At 41.9% G+C, this 19,499-nt stretch overlaps 1 protein-coding gene across 2 annotated transcripts in view; it reads right to left on the reverse strand.

The window, feature by feature from the left end:
- Positions 1 to 19,499, reverse strand: part of uvrag (UV radiation resistance associated gene) — a 444,845-nt gene that overhangs the window by 18,385 nt on the left and 406,961 nt on the right. For both annotated transcript variants that reach the window (XM_063054654.1, XM_063054653.1), the window contains exon 14: positions 11,154 to 11,245. In XM_063054654.1, the coding sequence (XP_062910724.1) occupies positions 11,154 to 11,245 (92 nt within the window). The remainder of the gene's footprint in view (positions 1 to 11,153; positions 11,246 to 19,499) is intronic.

Here is a 19,499-nt window from a genome sequence, read left to right on the forward strand (position 1 = left end):
CAAGAAGCTGGTGGATACAGCCCAATCAATCACAGGAAAAGCCTCCGTACCATTGAGTGCTGCCACAAAAAAAGCAGCATCCATTGTCAGAGAGCCCAATCATTCAGGCCAAGTACTCGTCTCACTGCTGTCATCGGATACGAAATTCAGGAGCCTTGGGTCCCACACCACCAGGTTCAGGAACAGTTAATTCCCTTCAACTACAAGCTCCTGAATTGGACTGGATAACTTCACTCACCTCAACTCTGAACTAATTCCACAACCTATGGACTCACCTTTAAGGACTCTACAACTCATGTCCCCAGTATTATTTACCTACTTAGTTATTAATTATTATTAATTTTATTATATTTGCACAATTTGTTTTAATTTGCACATTGGTTGTCAGTCAAGATTTACAGGACTGTGCAAAAGTCTTAGGCACAGATATATGTAGTTAGGGTGCCTATGACATTTACAGAGTACTGTATTTGTCAACGTGGAACGGAGAGCCAGTTTATAAATTTGGCTGGTGCAAAGGATGTTGGGAATGGCAAGGGTGGTGTGCTGTGGGAGAGGTGTGGGACAGGTGGCAGAGAAAGCATGCAAGGGGCGGGGGTTGGCGAGGGTGCAGACACACCCAGCCCTGATACACTAGGCTAGGTTATGTGAGTCTAAAAATGGGTTTATTGATCATTACAGAATGTGTATGTATGTGTATATATATGTGCCTAAGACTTTTGCACAGTACTTAAGAGTATAGTTTTTCATAAATTCAATTGTATTTCTTTATATTCTAGAAATGCCTGCAAGAAAATGAATCTCAGAGTTGTATATGACGACATATATGTATGCTGATAATAGGTTTACCTAGAACTTTGAGAGAAATTCTAAGCAAATAGAAGTGAGTAGAGTGTCACAATAGCGTAGTGGTCAGCACAACGCTATTACCGCTTGGGGCATCAGAGCTCAATTCTGGCAGTATGAATTCAATCATATTATGATGACTGCTTCCTAAGGGTTCCTTTATGTTAAGCACCCTAATAAAATCTGGATTATTACACAATACCCAATCTAAGATAGCCTTCCCCCAAGTAGGCTTCAGCATAAGCTGTTCTAAAAAGCCATCTTGTAGGCATTAACAAATTCCCTCTCTTGCAATTCGATACCAGCCTGAATTTCCCAATCCCCTTGCTTATTGAAGTCCTCCATTACAATTGTGTCATTACCCTTATTTCATGCTTTTTCCAGCTTCCTTTGCAATTTCAACCCCATATCTTGGCTACTATTTGGAGGTCTATATATGATTCCCATAGTGGATTTTTTCACTCTTGCAGTTTCTTAATTTCACCCATAAAGATTTGACATTCTCTGACCCGACGTCACCTTTTTCTAAAGATGTAATTCCATTTATTACCAACAGAACCCTTCTTTCAGCCACGACTCAGTGATGTCCACAACGTCATACCGAACAATCTCTAATTGCGCCATGAGTTTGTCCATTTTATTCTGAACACTACGTGCATTTAAATACAGTACCTTCAGTCCTGCATTCTTTGCCCTTTTGAGTTTTGCCTCTGTGGTACAATTTACCTCTTTGCTCTGTCTGTGTTTGTACCCAGTCATTGCTTGTCCTTCTTTAAACTCATGTTATAATAACATGGTTGTCATGATGGGAGAGTTTAATTTCCTCAATATTGATTGGCATCTCCTTAGAGCAAAGGGTTTAGATTGGGTGGAAGGTTTCCTGACACAATATGTAGATAAGCCTAGAAGAGGAGAAGCTGTACTTGATACGGTATTGGGAAATGAACCTGGTCAGGCATCAGGTCTCTCAGTGGGAGAGCATTTTGGAGATAGTATCATAATTCTATCTCCTTTACCATAGCGTTGGAGAGGGATAGGAGCCGACAGATTAGGAAAACGTTTAATTGGAGTAAGGCGAAATCTGAAGCTAATAGGTGGGAACTTGAAAGCATAAATTGGGAGCAGATGTTCTCAGGGAAATGTACGGCAGAAATGCAGCAAATATTCAGGGGATATTTTCGTGGTGTTCTGCATAGGTACGTTCCAATGAGACAGGGAAAGGATGGTAGGGTACAGGAAGTCTCGTGTACAAAGGCTGTTGAAAATCTAGTCAAGAAGAAAAGAAAAGCTTACGAAAGGTTCAAAAAACTAGGTAATGATAGAGATCTAGAAAATTATAAGGCTAGCAGGAAGAAGCTTAAGAATGAAATTATGAGAGCCAGAAGGGGCCATGAGAAGGCCTTGGAGAGCAGGATTAAGGAAAACCCCAAGGCATTCTACAAGTATGTGAAAAGCAAGAGGATAAGATGTGAGAGAACAGGCCCAATCAAGTGTGACAGTGGGAAAGTGTGTATGGAACCGGAGGAGATAGTGGAGGTACTTACTTTGCTTTAGTGTTCACCATGGAAAAAAACCTTGGCAATTATAGGGATGACTTATAGCGGACTGAAAAGTTTGAGCATATAGACATTAAGAAAGAGGATGTGCTGGAGTCTTTGGAAAGCATCAAGTTGAATAAGTCACCGGGACCAGAGTCTGACTGAATCTTTTGAGGATGTGACTAAACACATTGATGAAGTTAGAGCAGTAGATGTAGTGTATATGGATTTCAGCAAGACATTTGATAAGGTACCCCATGCAAGGCTTATTGAGAAATTAAGGAGGCATGGGATCCAAGGGGACATTGCTTTGTGGATCCAGAACTGGCTTGCCCACAGAAGACAAAGAGTGGCTGTAGACGGGTCATATTCTGCATGGAGGCCGGTGACCAGTGGTGTGCCTCAGGGATCTGTTCTGGATCCCCCTCTCTTTGTGATTTTTATAAATTACCTGGATTAGGAAGTGGAGAGATGGGTTAGTAAATTTGCTGATGACACAAAGATTGGAGATGTTGTGGATAGTGTGGAGGGCTGTCAGAGGTTACAGCGGGACATTGATAAGATACAGAACTGGGTGGAGAAGTGGCAGATGGAGTTCAACCCAGATAAGTATGAGGTGGTTCATTTTGGTAGGTCAAATATGATGGCAGAATATAGAATTAATGGTAAGACTCTTGGCAGTGTGGAGGATCAGAGGGATCTTGGGGTCCGACTCCATAGGACACTCAAAGCTGCTGCGCAGGTTGACTCTGTGGTTATGAAGGCATACGGTGCATTGGCCTTCATCAAACATGGAATTGAGTTTAAGAGCCGAGAGGTAACGTTACAACTATATAGGACCCCGGTCAGACCCGACTTGGAGTACTGCCCTCAGTTCTGGTTACCTCACTACAGGAAGGATGTGGAAACTATACAAAGGGTGCAAAGATTTACAAGGATGTTGTCTGGATTGGGGAGCATGCCTTAGGTTGAGTGAACTCGGCCTTTTCTCCTTGGAGCGGCGGAGGATGAGGGGTGACCTGATAGAGGTGTATGAGAGGCATTACTTGTGTGGATAGTCAGAGGCTTTTTCCCAGGGCTGAAATGGCTAATATGAGAGGGCATAGTTTTAAGGTGCTTGGAAGGAGGTACTGAGGAGATGTCAGGGGTAAGTTTTTTACACAGGGAGTGGTGAGTGCATGGAATGGGCTGCAGGCAACGGTGGTGGAGGTGGATACGATAGGGTCTTTTAAGAGACACCTGGATAGGTACATGAAGCTTAGAAAAATAGAGGGCTATGGGTAACCCTAGCTATTACTAAAGTAAGTACATGTTCGGCAAAATATTGTGGGCCGAAGGGCCTGTATTATGCTGTGGGTTTTCTATGTCTCTATGTTTCTATATTACACCCATCATCTACTTGTAAACTTGCTGGCTCATCCTCAGCTCTATCATACTGGTTTCCATTCCCCTGCCATATTAGTTTAAACCACTCCCAACAGCTTTAGTAAACCTGCCTGCAAAAATTGGTCCACCTCAGACTCAAGTGCAACCCGGCCCTTTTGTACAGGTCACACCTGCCCCAGAAGAGGTCCTTATGGTCCACAATCCCTGTCCCCTGCTCCAATTCTTCAGCCACACATTTATCTGCCACTAATTCTATTCCTATCCTCACTGTCACATGGCAAAGGCAGTAATCACAAGACCACTACCCTTGAGACCCTGCTTTTCAGTTTCCTTCCTAACTCCCTTTATTCTGTTTTCAGGACCTCCTCCCTTTTTCTACCTATGTCATTGGTACCAATATGTACCATGACTTCTGGCTGCTCATCCTCCCTTTGTAGGGTAGACTTTGTGCTTTGGAATGAGCTGCGGTTATGAAAGGCATCATCGGCACAGTCTGGCTTGTACGATTGAGCAGGAAGCTATTCCTCCATCTGTGCACAGCAAAGTCTGATTATATGCACCAAGTGGCCAATGAATGTGTCTCCAGAACAGTCTCAGAGCTTCATAGTCACACAAAGCATGCAAGCATTCTGTGGTATTTGAGAGATGTGATAAAATGCCACGTCACTGCAAGGATTTCTGACAAGGTGTAATATTTTTTCAAAAATGAATTTGGCTCCACTCTTACCTACTTAAATGCTGACAGAAGTGGCTGACTCCATTAGGGAATGATTATAATAATGATCTATTGTGGATAAAATAATGTGCTCTACAATAAAGCACACTTGGTAATCATTTGCATTTTATGAATAAAAGATTAAAATATAGTACATAGAACATTACAGCACAGTACAGGTCCTTCGACCCACCATGTTGTGCCAACCTTTTAACTTACTCTAAGATGAATACCCTGACTCCTCAAACCTTGTCCCAACAATCAGCAGCCATGGGCTTCTCTAAGCAAACAACAGGAATTCTGCAGATGCTGGAAATTCAAGCAACACACATCAAAGTTGTTGGTGAACGCAGCAGGCCAGGCAGCATCTCTAGGGAGAGCTACAGTTGACGTTTCAGGCCGAGACCCTTCGTCAGGACTAACTGAAGGAAGAGTTAGTAAGAGATTTGAAAGTGGGAGGGGGAGGGGGAGATCCAAAATGATAGGAGAAGACAGGAGGGGGAGGGATGGAGCCAAGAGCTGGACAGGTGATTGGCAAAAGGGATACGAGAGGATCATGGGACAGGAGGTCCGGGGAGAAAGACGGGGGGGGGTGGGGGGGAACCAAAGGATGGGCAAGGGGTATAGTCAGAGGGACAGAGGGAGAAAAAGGAGAGTGAGAGAAAGAATGTGTGTATAAAAATAAATAACGGATGGGGTACAAGGGGGAGGTGTGGCATTAGCGGAAGTTAGAGAAGTCGATGTTCATCCCATTCCCATTCTGACATGTCTATCCACGGCCTCCTCTACTGTAAAGATGAAGCCACACTCAGGTTGGAGGAACAACACCTTATATTCTGTCTGGGTAGCCTCCAACCTGATGGCATGAACATCGACTTCTCTAACTTCCGCTAATGCCCCACCTCCCCCTCGTACCCCATCCGTTATTTATTTATATACACACATTCTTTCTCTCACTCTCCTTTTTCTCCCTCTGACTATACCCCTTGCCCATCCTCTGGTTCCCCCCCCCATTGTCTTTCTCTCTGGACCTCCTGTCCCATGATCCTCTCATATCCCCTTTGCCAATCACCTGTCCAGCTCTTGGCTCCATCCCTCCCCCTCCTGTCTTCTCCTATCATTTTGGATCTCCCCCCCCCCCACTTTCAAATCTCTTACTAACTCTTCCTTCAGTTAGTCCTGACGAAGGGTCTCGGCCTGAAACGTCGACTGTACCTCTTCCTAGAGATGCTGCTTGGCCTGCTGTGTTCACCGGCTCCTCTAAGCAGCTGCCTAGCACTCTGAAAATTAAAATAAATGATGCCCACAAAGCAGGAGAAGGCTATAAGAAGATAGCAAAGCATTTTCAGTAGCTGTTTCCTCAGTTTGTAATGTAATTAAGGAATGGCAGTTAACAGGAACGGTGGAGGTCAAGTTGAGGTCTGGAAGACCAAGAAAACATTCCCAAAGAACTACTCGTAGGGTTGCTAGAAAGGCAAATCAAAACCCCCGTTTGACTGCAAAAGACCTTCAGGAAGAGTTAGCAGACTCTGGAGTGGTGGTGCACTGTTGTACTGTGCAGCAACACCTGCACAAATATGACCTTCATGGAAGAGTCATCAGAAGAAAACCTTTCCTGCGTCCCCACCACAAAACTCAGCATCAGAAGTTTGCAAAGGAACATCTAAACAAGCCTGATGCATTTTGGAAACAAGTCCTGTGGACTGATGAAGTTAAAATAGGACTTCTTGGCCGTAATGAGCAAAGGTATGTTTGGAGAAAAAAGGGTGCAGAATTTCATGAAAAGAACACCTCTCCAACTGTTAAGCACGGGGGTGAATCAATTATGCTTTGGGCTTGTGTTGCAGCCAGTGGCACGGAGAACATTTCACTGGTAGAGGGAAAAATGAATTCAATTAAATACCAGCAAATTCTGGAAGCAAACATCACAAGCTGAAGATGAAAAGAGGATGGCTTCTACAACACGATAATGATCCTAAACACACCTCAAAATCCACAATGGACTACCTCAAGAGGCGCAAGCTGAAGGTTTTGCCATGACCCTCACAGTCCCCCAACCTAAACATCATCGAAAATCTAAACATCATCGAAAATCTGTGGATAGACCTCAAAAGAGCAGTGCATGCAAGACGGCCCAAGAATCTCACAGAACTAGAAGCCTTTTGCAAGGAAGAATGGGCAAAAATCCCCCAAACAAGAATTGAAAGACTCTTAGCTGGCTACAGAAAGCGTTTACAAGCTGTGATACTTGCCAAAGGGGGTGTTACTAAGCACTGACCATGCAGGGTGCCCAAACTTTTGCTTCGGGCCCTTTTCCTTTTTTGTTATTTTGAAACTGCAAAAGACGGAAATAAAAAAGTAATCTTGCTTAAAATATTAAAGAAATGTGTCTTTAACTTTATGCCTTTTTGAATTCAGGTCATCTTTAACTCGCTTAGCTATTCACTGTAACAGAAATTTTGACCAGGGGTGCCCAAACCTTTGCATGCCACTTGGGGACATAATTTTAAGATGACTGGAGGAAATTACATTGGGATGTCAGAGGTAAGATTGTTATACATAGAGAGTAGTGATTATGTGGAATGTATTGCCTTGGGTGGAGGCAGAGTAGATATATTAGAAGGATTTAGGAGACTCTTAGGCACATGGATGAAAGAAAAAATGAAGGCCTATATGGGAGGGAAGTGTTAGACTGATCTTGGAGTGGGTTAAAAGGTTGGCACAACATCAAAGGCCGAAAAGCCCATGCTGTACTGTAATGTTCCACACTCAGTAGTCACCTTATTAGGTACACCTGTATATTTGCTCATTAACGCAAATATCTAAGCAACCAATCATGTGACAGCAACTCAAAGCATAAAAGCACGCAGACATGATCAGAAGATTCTGCTGTTGTTCAGACTAAACATCAGAATGGGGAAGAAATATGATCAAGGAGTCTTTGACCATGGAATGACTGTTAGTGTCATATGGGGTGGTTTGAGTATCTTGGGAACTGATCATCTCCTTGGATTTTCACACACAACAGTCTCTCGAGTTTGCAGAGAATGGTGAGAAAAACAAAACAAAAAAATCCAGTGAATGGTAGTTCTATGGACGAATACACCTTGTTAATGAGAGAGACCAGAGGAGAATGGCCAGACTGGTTCAAGCTGACAGGAAGGCAACAGTAACTTAAATAACCACGTTACAACAGTGGTGTGCAGAAGAGCATCTCTGAATGCACAACATATTTAACCTTTAAGTGGAAGGTTACAACAGCAGCAGACCATGAACATATATTCAGTGGCCACTTTATTAGGTACCACTTGCACCTAATAAAGATGCCACTGAGTGTATGTTGTATGTTCACACATACAGTGAGATCTGAAATTTAAACTGTAATTATGTGAAAGGATTACAACTAAGTATGTGAAGGAAAAAAACTGGTGGGAGAGATTGTGAGATTGGAACTAGACTAGATGTCCCTGGAACAGGTCCTGGGTCAATAGGCTGAATGGCCTCATTCACTGCTGCAACCATTCTGTGATGCTGGTGGTTCTTGGAAAGTGATGTTACAATAGATAGGTAGAAATATACAAAACACATGAGATTCTGCAGATGCTGGAAATCCAGAGCCAGTCTCTTTCGGAGGATCAGAGGTGGAAAGGATTAGTAACTTTAAATTCCTTTGTGTTATCATTTCAGAGGCCCAGCATGTAAGTGTAATTACAAATAAAGCACAGCAGCACCTCTACATCCTTAAAAGTTTGTGAAGATTCGGCATGACATCTAAAACTTTGACAAACTTCTATAGATGTGTGGTGGAGAGTATACTGACTGGCTGCATCAGGGCCTGTTATGGAAACACCATGCCCTTGAATGGAAAATCCTGCAAAATGTAGTGGATACGGCCCAGTCTATCACGGGTAAAACTCTCCCCTCTACTGAGCAAATCCACGCGGAGTGTTGTTACAGGAAAGCAGCATCCATCATCAGGAACCCCCACCACCCAGGTCATGCTCTCTGCTTGTTGCTGCCATCGTGAAGGAGGTACAGAAGCCTCAGGACCCAGACCACCAGGTTCAGGAACAGTTATTACCCCTCAATCATCAGGCTCTTGAACCAAAGGGGTAACTTAACCCATCACTGAAATGTTCCCACAACCTACTGACTCCATTTCAAGGTCTCTTCATCTCATGTTCTTAATATTTATTGCTTATTTGTTTATTATTTCTTTCTTTTTGTGTCGGCACAGTTTGTTATCTTTCGCACACTAGTTGAACCAGTTGGTGCAGTCTATTGATTCTATTATGATTATTCTTCTAGTATGGATTTATTAAGTATACCTGCAAGAAAGTGAATCTCAGGGTTGTATATGGTAACGTATTACGTATCTTGATAATAAATTTACTTTTAACTTTGAGTGTAACACACAGAAAATGCTATAGGAACTCAGCAGGCAGTATCTGTGAAGAGGAATAAACAGTCACTGTTTCAAACCCACTTCATTAGGACTCACCAATATTTTAACCTACTCCAGGATCAATCTAACCCTTCCCTGCTATATAGCCCTCTACTTTTCTATGCTGATGAAGGGCCTTGGCCCAAGACGTCAACTCTTTATTCAGTTCCATAGAGATATACAACCAAGGCTTGATTTATTTAGCCGAGATGAACCACTAGTAACGATCAAGATTATGAAGGAAAACCGAGAAAAGGCGTTGCAGGAAACTGCTCTCAGTGGTAACGAGTTCAAGATAGAAGGAAGAGGTGTTAGCTGTACATCTTTGCACGAAAAACTAAACTCAGTTTAATACGTCGCCAGCCACTGAAAGAAGTTATTTAAAAGGCCATTATTTTCATTTTGGAGGGAGAAGTAATTGAGGGAAAGAGGGGGAACTTGTTAAGGTACAAGGTTGCTGGCAATCTGACTGATTTTACAATTTTTTTGTTTTTTTCCCCCATGGCATTTTAAAAGTAAAATATGCTAAACTGATTCAGAATCAGAATCAAATTAAAGATCAGTGACATATGTGTTGAAATTTATTGATTCCAATTATGTCCATAAGTCATAGGAGCAGAATTAGGCCATTAGGACCGTTGAGTTTGCTCCATCAGGGCGGATGCTATGTATTTATTTATTGAGACACAGTGTGAAATAGGCTGCTCCAACACAATGAGCTGTGCTGCCCAGCAATTCCCAGACTAAGCCCTAATCTAATCACAGGACAATTTACAACGACCAATTGATCTACCGACCGGTATGTCTTTAGCCTGTGGGTGGAAAGCAGAACACTTCCTCAGGAGTCTGCACAGGTTCCACATGTTATCGAAAACCTTAGCAAGCTTCCATAGATGTGTGGTGGAAAGTCTGCTGACTGGCTGCATTACAGACTGATATGGGAACATTAATGCCTTTGAGTGGAAAACCCTACAAAAGATAGTGGATTCGGCCTAGTACATCATTGGTAAAAGCCTCCCAACCATCTACATGAAACATTGCCATAGAAAAGCAAGATCCATCGTCAAAGATCCTCACGACCCAGGCCATGCTCTTTTCTTGCTGCTGCTGCATTAGGCAGAAGCTACAGGAGCCTCAGGACTCACACCACCAAGTTCAGGAACAGTTACTACCCCTCAACCATCAGGCTCCTGATCAACAGGGGATCACTACACTCACTTAAGGACTGCTATATTGTTATTTCATGCTTGTTGTTTATTACTATTTATTTATATCTGCATTTGCATAGTTTATTGTCCACTGATCTTGTTTACAGTTACTGTTCTATAGATTTGCTAAGTATGCCTGCAGAAAAAGAATCTCAGGGTTGTATGTGGTGACAATGTGTGGACTCTGATAATAAATTTTACTTTGAACTTTAATCCCAGAGGACATACAAACTCCTTACAGACAGTATTCCCCTCCACCCCATTCACCTGCATTCTGCCCCATAACCTTTGATGCACTTACTAATCAAGATCCTATCAAACTCTGATTTAAATATACCCAATTACAAACAAGAGAAAATCTGCAAATGTTGGAAATCCAAGCAACACATACAAAATGCTGGAGGAACTTAGCAGGCCAGGCAGCATCTATGTAAAAGAGTACAGTCAACGCTTTGGGTTGAAACCCTTCAGCAGGACTGAACCTGCCCCTGTACCTCCACCTTCACTACCATTCAGGGCCCCAAGCAGTCGTTCCAGGTGAGGTGACACCTCACCTGTGAGTCTGCTGGAGTCATCTATTGTATCCGGTGATCCTGGCGTGGCCTCTTGTATATTGGTATGACCCGACATAGATTGGGGACTGCTTCAACAAGCACCTATGTTTCGACTGCCAGAAAAAGCTGGATCTCCCAGTGGCCTTTCACCAATCAACTTTCCAGCTCTTTACTTCACTGTCCCCCACAACCTCCCGGTTTTACCTATCATCTTGTGTTTCTTCCTCCCCCCCCCACCTTCTAACTCTAACTTCTCATCTTTCTTTCCTCCAGTCCTGCTGAAGGGTCTTGACCTGAAACGTTGCCTGTACTCTTTTCCACAGATGCTGTCTGGCCTGCTGAGGTCCTCCAGCATTTTGTGTGTTGTTTAAATATACCCATTGACTTGGCCTCCACAGGCATCTGTCGTATTAAGAGCTCATCCATTTTTGATAAGGCATAATGCAGGGATTCGATACGTACCATCGCACCATTAGCCCTTGCTCCATGAAGCTTTTCAGGTTAGGCAGTGTCTGTCGGAGATCTGGTGTGGACATGCCATGCTGGTATCTTAGCTGTAAATACAAAATAAGTTTATTGTTTCCTGACAGCCATAGTTTTCAACACTGCACATATTAGCTTCCTGATATTAGCTTTCTTTGTATAGTTTTTCGTAAATTCTATTGTTTTTTTTTATTTCCGTAAATGCTTGCAAGAAAATGAATCTCAAGGTAGTATATGGTAGCTTACCTATTTTGATACTAAACTTACCAAGCTACTTTGAAGATCCTTGAAGCTTTTATAGGATTTATACAGTACTGATGCCACAAAAAAAAACATTTTATGTGCGTGATAATAAATCTGATTCCGATATGGGTCTCTTTTGTGGACTGAAAGTGGGAAGGGGGCAGGGAAAGGGGAATCATGGATAAGAAAAAGGGAATGGAGACGGGAATAAGCGGGAAGCACCAGAGAGACGTTCTGTAATGATCAATAAACCAATTGTTTGGAATCAAATTACCTTGCCTGGTGTCTGAGGGCTGGGTGTATCTGTACCCATGCCACCCACGCACCTGTTTGTCTGCCCTCCTGTGGCACTCCACCCTCGCCATTCCCCACATCCTTTGCTCCCAATGGATTTACACACTTGCTGCCTGATCCACATTGACAAATACAGTACTGTATGTTAGAGATATTACACCTGAAATCTCAAACAGTCCATTACAGTCCTACAGAACTTTTCTGTGGAACATTCTGACATGTCAGTCCGTTGCGAACCACAGATGATGAGCCCCAGCGGCCCAAAGTGACCGGTTTTAAGGTGCTAGTAAGATGCCTTTGTCCCTTCTCCTGTCAGCAGAAATGGTTCTGCTGGGCTTAGTAGCTTAGCCACATGTGAATGCCAGGAGCTGGATTTGGTTGCCAGAGGCTACTAAATGGGAGCATTTAATAGGTAGTGGGAGCTTATCCCTACTACCTCTCCCGGCTATAGCAACCTTATACTTTAACTGTAACCTTATACTCTGCCGAATAAAAACCAGCTACTGTATTATCTATAAGCTGATCAATCACATTGTGAAGTCATCCACTGGATGTTGAGATAAACTTGCCTGGATGTTTTAAAGATGGAGATTACAAACTTGTTGATGCACTTACAATGGCTCTTAGACTGGTCATAGAGTCGTACAGACTTGCAGCCATAAAAGGCCCTTCAGTCCATCTAGTTCAAGCTGAACTATAACTGTGTCAAGTCACATCAGCATGTAGCTGGACAATACTCCTCCCAACCATGTACTTATCCAAACCTCTCTCAAATGTTGCAATCAAATCTGTATCCACCACTTCCGCTGGCAGCTCGTTTCACACACACACACACCAACCACTGACTGAAGAAGTTCCTCTTAAATATTTCACCTTTCACCTTTAACATATGACATCTACTTCTAGTCCCACCCAGCCTCAGTAGGAAAAGCCTGCTTGCATCTACCCTATCTATACCTCTCCTAATTTTGTACATCTTCATCAATCTCCCTCAGTCTCCTGCGCTCCACTCTACACTGGTATTTCACCTTCTCCTCACCTTCCATTAAAGGCATATCTTAATTGTGTACGGGGGTTTCGTCTCTTATGTTACTGCGTAGGCTAATTAAAATGGCTTCCTTGTTATGTTATACTTGGGAATGCTTCTTTGTTATGTTAAACACTGAGAAAGTTTTTGCGCTAGCAGCTTGTTTTAGGTTAGGAGTGTGATAAGAATATGTTATGAACAAATTGGGATAGTTGTTATGTTTTTGACATATTTGAAGATACTAAATGCGCGGGGTTTTGGGGGAGAAGGCGGGGGAGAGAGAGAGACAGAAGATGGACCAGGTGCTGTGATGTCCGCTAACGGGGTTGAGCATCCACACAAACTAATTACCCAGTTTGGCGGGGCCGAGGGCTGTTTCCTTAGATGACAGCGAGCCAAGCAACCCTGAGGGTGGCCAGGGGGGCTACAACTGATAATTACAAAGGGCAGAATTATCACTTTCATCCCATCTTCTCACACCGAAGAGATTGCCTCCATTTTGGAGACCAAGTCATTGGGTATACTTAAAGCAGGGGTTGATAGGCTCTTGATTAGTCAGGGCATTAAAGGTCATGGGGAGAAGACAGGAGAATGGGGTTGAGAGGGATAATAAATCAGCCATGATGGAATGGTGGAGTGACCTAATTCTGCTCCAATGTTTCATGATCTTAGTTTGCCACATTCACCACTGGCTAGGATGAGTGCGTGGAACCAATTTGCAGGTGCTCCCAGTACAGTGCTTTGCATATGCCGACCTTCCACTATTATAGTTCTTAATGTACTAACGCATAGTTTATAACTTCCCAAACTACTCCGACAAGAAAAATTTCCTCTTCTAATAACTTCTCTCTCCTTGTAATGTACTTTAGTTATGACTCCCAGAGGCAATATTATTGAGCAGCTATTGTTATTGGAGTTATCTTCAACTAGAATAACTCCACTTTTTGGCAAGAAAGTAAAGGGGATGCTTTCAGAACGAGGTCTTCAAGATATCCGTTAAGTAATAAAAAATCAAACATGTGTTACACTGTTTCCTAAATTTCAAAGCCTGGTTAGTTAAAACAGCCAAACATCTGCAGTTAGGCTACATAATTATAAACATAAGCTGCAGCGACGTTAGAAAATCCATCTCAGTAGGGTGGCTTTAGATTGGATTCAATGTTAGAGCAGGCTAAGCAGACAGAATTGGTACCAAGCTTGAAGGGAGCAGGTAGGGTAATAATGAAGTTTGGCTTTGAACAGGGTTTCAATTGCTCAATTCACTTGCATCGATGCTCAAACAATGATGGTACAAGGCTCCAAACCAGGATACAGTTAAAATCCATATAGATATACCAGTGGGCATAAGTTTAAGGTGACCGGAGAAAAGTATGGGGCATGGGGGGAGACGTATAGCTTTCCTTTGCCTCTTGTACGCGTCATGAAATTTGTGGCATTGTGGCAGCAGTATGATATAAGTTACAAGAAATATAGACTACAAAGGACGAATATTGCGGTAGTATCCACTGACCATTCAGAAATCTACCCAAATAAATCCCAATTTCTTGCATTCGACCCAATTTCCTTGAAAAACTCATTTTGCATATTCATGGTAGTGTAGTGGTTAGTACAATGCTTTACAGTACAGGTGACCTGGGTTCAATTCCCACTGCTGCCTGTAAGGAGTTTGTACATTCTCCCAGTGACCACATGGGTTTCCTCCGGATGCTCTGATTGCCTCCTACAGTTCAAAGACATACTGGTTGGTAGGCTAATGGGTCATTGTAAATTGTCCTGTGATTAGGCTAGCATTAAATTGGAGGATTGCTGAGCAGCGTGGCTCCAAGGTCCGGAAAGACCTACACTGTGCTGTACCTCAATAAATAAACAAACAAGAAGTTCTAGTATATAATCAATGAAAACTAACACAATTTCCTAAACAAGTGAAAAAATCAGCAATTAACAAGAAAAATGTACAGAAACCTAATACAAGAGGGCAAAATTTTATAGTGTTTGGAGAAAAGTATGGAAAAGTTTGAAAGTCAGCAGTAAGTTTTTTTTTTACACATAGAGTTGAGTGGTGGGACGATGAAATGCTTTGCCAAGGGTGATGGTAGAGGCAGATACATTAGGGGCATTTAAGGCACTCTTAAATAGGCACATGGATGATAGAAAAATGATGGGCTAAATAGGAAGGAAGAGTTAGATTGACGTTAGAGTAGGTTAAAAGGTCAGCACAACATCATGGGCCAAAGGACACGTACTGTGCAGTACTATTCTATGTTTTACGCTCCACAAATCAAACAACTACTTCTCAGTCAGAAGTCACAAATCCTGCCCCGGTGGCCAAAATGGTATTCACTATACCAGTTACAAACATGACCTCATGTCCCTTTGAGACATGGAGATACATAGCATAGAACTAGGCCATTCAGCCCAACTTATCCATGCCAACCAAGATGCCCATCTAAAGCTTGTCCCATTTGTCTCTGCTTGGCCCATCTTCCTTTAAGTTAGAGTCTAAACCTTTCCAATCCATGTATCTTATCAATTTTGTTATTCTATTGTACCTGCGTTAACCACTTCCTGCAGCAGCTCACTCTGTATATGCATTACTCTGTGTGTGAAGTTGAAGCTTGGTGCTCCTTTCCCACTCACATTATGGATAAGAAGGCATATGATATGTTGACCATCATTACTTGAGGTACTGAGTTCAAGTTACAAGGTAATGTTGCAGCCCCATAAAACCCTGGTTAGACCACACTTGGGAGTATTGTTTTTAGTTCTGCTTGCTTTATTATGAGAAGGATGTGGAAGCTTTAAAGAGGGTGCAGAGGAGAGTTACCAGGATGCTGCCTGGATTAGAGAGCATGTCTTATGACAATAGGTTGAGCGAGGTAGGACATTTCTCTTTAGAGTAAAGGAGGGTGAGAAGTGACTGACAAAGGTGTATATGATGATGAGGCATAGATTAAAAATTAAAAATAAAATTAGTCAGCTCTAGCATGGGTATGAGTTTCCGTAGTGTCCAAGATATCTTCAAGGAGCGGTGCTTTCAGAAGGCAGCGTCCATCATTAAGGATCCCCATCACCCAGGACATCCCCTCTTCTCCTTGTTACCGTCAGGAAGGAGGCACACACTCAGCGATTATGAACAGCTTCTTCTCCTCTGCCATCCGATTTCTAAATGGACATTGAACCCATGAAATATCTCACTATTTTTTTTTGCACTACTTATTTTAACTATTTAACAGTATGTGTGTGTGTGTGTATTTGTGTGTGTGTGTGTGTATTTGTATGTGTGTGTGTGCGTGTGTATGTGTGTGTGTGTGTGTGTGTGTGAGTGTGTGTGTGTATGTGTAACCTTCAGTTTTTTTCTCCATACTTATTGATCATGTATATCATTGTACCGCTGCCATAAAGCTAAACTACTTCATGACTTATGCTAGTGATATTAAACCTGACTCTGATTGTGATAGAGTGGATAGCCAGTACCTTATTCCTTGGGCGGAAATGGATAATACGAAAGGGCATAGTTTTAAGGTGATTGGAGGAAAGTATAGGCTGGAAACTATACTTAATTAAGAAAAACATTGAAGGTCCAAGTATTTTAAAATCTGAAGTTTGTAATGGAATAAATAAGATGATGAAAGGAAAGGCAGCAGGTTCTGATGAATTACTAATAGAACAAATTATTGCCCTTGAAGATTATGGAATTGAAAAACTTACTGATTTAATCAATGACATTTATGAGATTGGAATAATACCAGAAGAGATGAAAAAAATCAGTATTAATCACTCTTCCTAAGAAAGCTGGAGCAATAGAATGTCAATTACATAGGACCATAAGCTTAAAGAGTCATATCACCAAGATACTTCTAAGAATTTTAATGACAAGAGCTAACAGTAAGATACAAGCTGAAATAGGCAAAGAACAATGTGGTTTTGTGAAAGACAAAGGTACAAGAAACGCAATATTGATGTTAAGGTTACTATCAGAACGAGCTATTCAAGTGCAAAAGATTTGTTTGTTTGTTTTATCGAATACACAAAAGCATTTGATAAAGTAAAGCACAATAAGCTATTTGAAATATTACAGAAAACCCTAGACCCAGATTCGAAAGACCTCCGCCTAATCAGAAATCTGTACCGGGAACAAACTGCTGCTGTAAGAATAGATGGAGAAGTGAGTCAGTTTACAAAAATCAAGAGAGGCATTAGACAAGGGTGTGTTTTCTCCCCTGATTTATTTAATGTGTACAGTGAAACAGTATTACAAAAAATAAGAGACATCTTGGGAATCAAAGTTGGTGGTGAAAACATCAATAATTTCAGATATGCAGATGACACTGTGTTAATTGCAAGTACGGAGGAAGAACTACAAAACTTAATTGATATAATTGTTGAAGAAAATGCAAAAATGGGTCTATCAATTGTAAAAAGACAATGTATGGTGATATCCAAAAAGGAGAATCCTATCTGCAGGCTGAGAATAAATGGGGAAGACATAAAACAAATAAAGAACTTTTTCTACTTAGGAAGCTGGGTGACATCAGATGGCAGGTGCGACTTGGATATCAAAAGAATAGGGATGGCAAAGGACACCTTTACGAGAATGAAGAGTATACTGACCAACACTAAACTAGGCATGACAACCCGCCTCAGAGTACTGAAATGTTATGTTTATCCAGTTATGTTATATGGCTCAGAATGTTGAACGATATCTTGTAACATAAGGAAACGATCTGTAGCAGCAGAAATGTGGTTTTTGAGAAGGATGCAAAGAATATCATGGACGAAATGAATATCTAACGAGGATGTCATGAACAGAGCAAACACAAAAACAGAAATAATGTATGAGATCATGAAAAGGCAACGTAACTTCACTGGACATGTGATTAGGAAAGAGGAGTTAGAATGCACAGTAATTATGGGAAAGATTGAAGGGAAGAAAGCAAGAGGAAGACAAAGACAAATGATGATGGAGACAGCAGCCAGAGAATTGGAAATGAATACCAATGAATTGATCCAGTTGACTTGAAACAGGAGTGTGTGGGCAATGGCAGTCAAAGCTCAAACTGGGCATGGCACCTGATGACAATGATGATAGGCTGGACATCAGAGGTAGGTTTTTTTTTTACACAGAGACTGGTGGGTGTGTGGAACGCTTTGCCAGGCTGGTAGAGGCAGATACATTAGGGACACTTAAGAAACTCTTAGATAGGCATACAACAATGGAGAGCTACAGTGGTATGCAAAGGTTTGGGCACCCCTGGTCAAAATTTCTGTTACTGTGAATAGCCAAGTGAGTAAAAGATGACTTGATTTCCAAAAGGCATAAAGTTAAAGATGGCACATTTCTTTAATATTTTAAGCAAGATTACTTTTTTATTTCCATCATTTACAGTTTCAAAATAACAAAAAAGGAAAAGGGCCCGAAGCAAAAGCTCGGGCACCCTGCATGGTCAGTACATAGTAACACCCCCTTTGGCAAGTATCACAGCTTGTAAACCCTTTCTGTAGCCAGCTAAGAGTCTTTCAATTCTTGTTTGGGGGATTTTCGCCCATTCTTCCTTGCAAAAGGCTTCTAGATCTGTGAGATTCTTGGGCCGTCTGACATGCACTGCTCTTTTGAGGTCTATCCACAGATTTTCAATGATGGTCGGGGAACTGTGAGGACCATAGCAAAACCTTCAGCTTGCACCTCTTGAGGTAGTCCATTGTGGATTTTGAGATGTGTTTAGGATCATTATCCTGTTGTAGAAGCCATCTTCTTTTCATCGTCAGCTTTTTTACAGACGGTGTGATGTTTGCTTCCAGAATTTGCTGGGATTTAATTGAATTCATTCTTCTCTCTACCAGTGAAATGTTCCCCATGCCATTGGCTGCAACACAAACCCAAAGCATGATCGATCCACCCTCATGCTTAACAGTTGGAGAGGTATTCTTTTCATGAAATTCTGCACCCTTTTTTCTCCAAACATACCTTTGCTCATTACGGCCAAAAAGTTCTATTTTAATTTCACCAGTCCACAGGACTTACTCCCAAAATGCATCAGGCTTACTTAGATGTTCCTTTGCAAACTTCTGACGCTGAATTTTGTGGTGAGGATGCAGGAAAGGTTTTCTTCTGATGACTCTTCCATGAAGGTCATATTTGTGCAGGTGTCGCTGCACAGTAGAACAGTGCACCACCACTCCAGAGTCCTGAAGGTCTTTTGCAATCAAACGGAAGTTTTGACTTGCCTTTCTAGCAATCCTACGAGCAGTTCTCTCGGAAAGTTTTCTTGGTCTTCCAGACCTCAACTTGACCTCTACCGCTCCTGTTAACTGCCATTTCTTAATTACATTACGAACTGAGGAAACAGCTACCTGAAAACGCTTCACTATTTTCTTATTGCCTTCTCCTGCTTTGTGGGCATCACTTATTTTAATTTTCAGAGTGCTAGGCAGCTGCTTAGAGGAGCCCGTGGCTGCTGATTGTTGGGACAAGGTTTGAGGAGTCAGGGTATTTATAAAGCTTTGAAATTTGCATCATCTGGCCTTTCCTAACGATGACTGTGAACAAGCCATAGCCCTAACAAGCTAATTAAGGTCTGAGACCTTGGTAAAAGTTATCTGAGAGCTCAAATCTCTTGGGGTGCCCAAACTTTTGCATAGTGCTCCTTTCCTATTTTCACTCTAAAATTGTACAAAACAAAAATAATACACTAACCTTGCCTAAAATGTAATGTTTCATCTTTAACTTTATGACTTTTGGAGATCAGTTCATCTTCTATTCA

Source organism: Mobula hypostoma, chromosome 7 (assembly GCF_963921235.1).
Source record: "Mobula hypostoma chromosome 7, sMobHyp1.1, whole genome shotgun sequence".
In the NCBI taxonomy this organism is placed as follows: Eukaryota; Metazoa; Chordata; class Chondrichthyes; order Myliobatiformes; family Myliobatidae; genus Mobula; species Mobula hypostoma.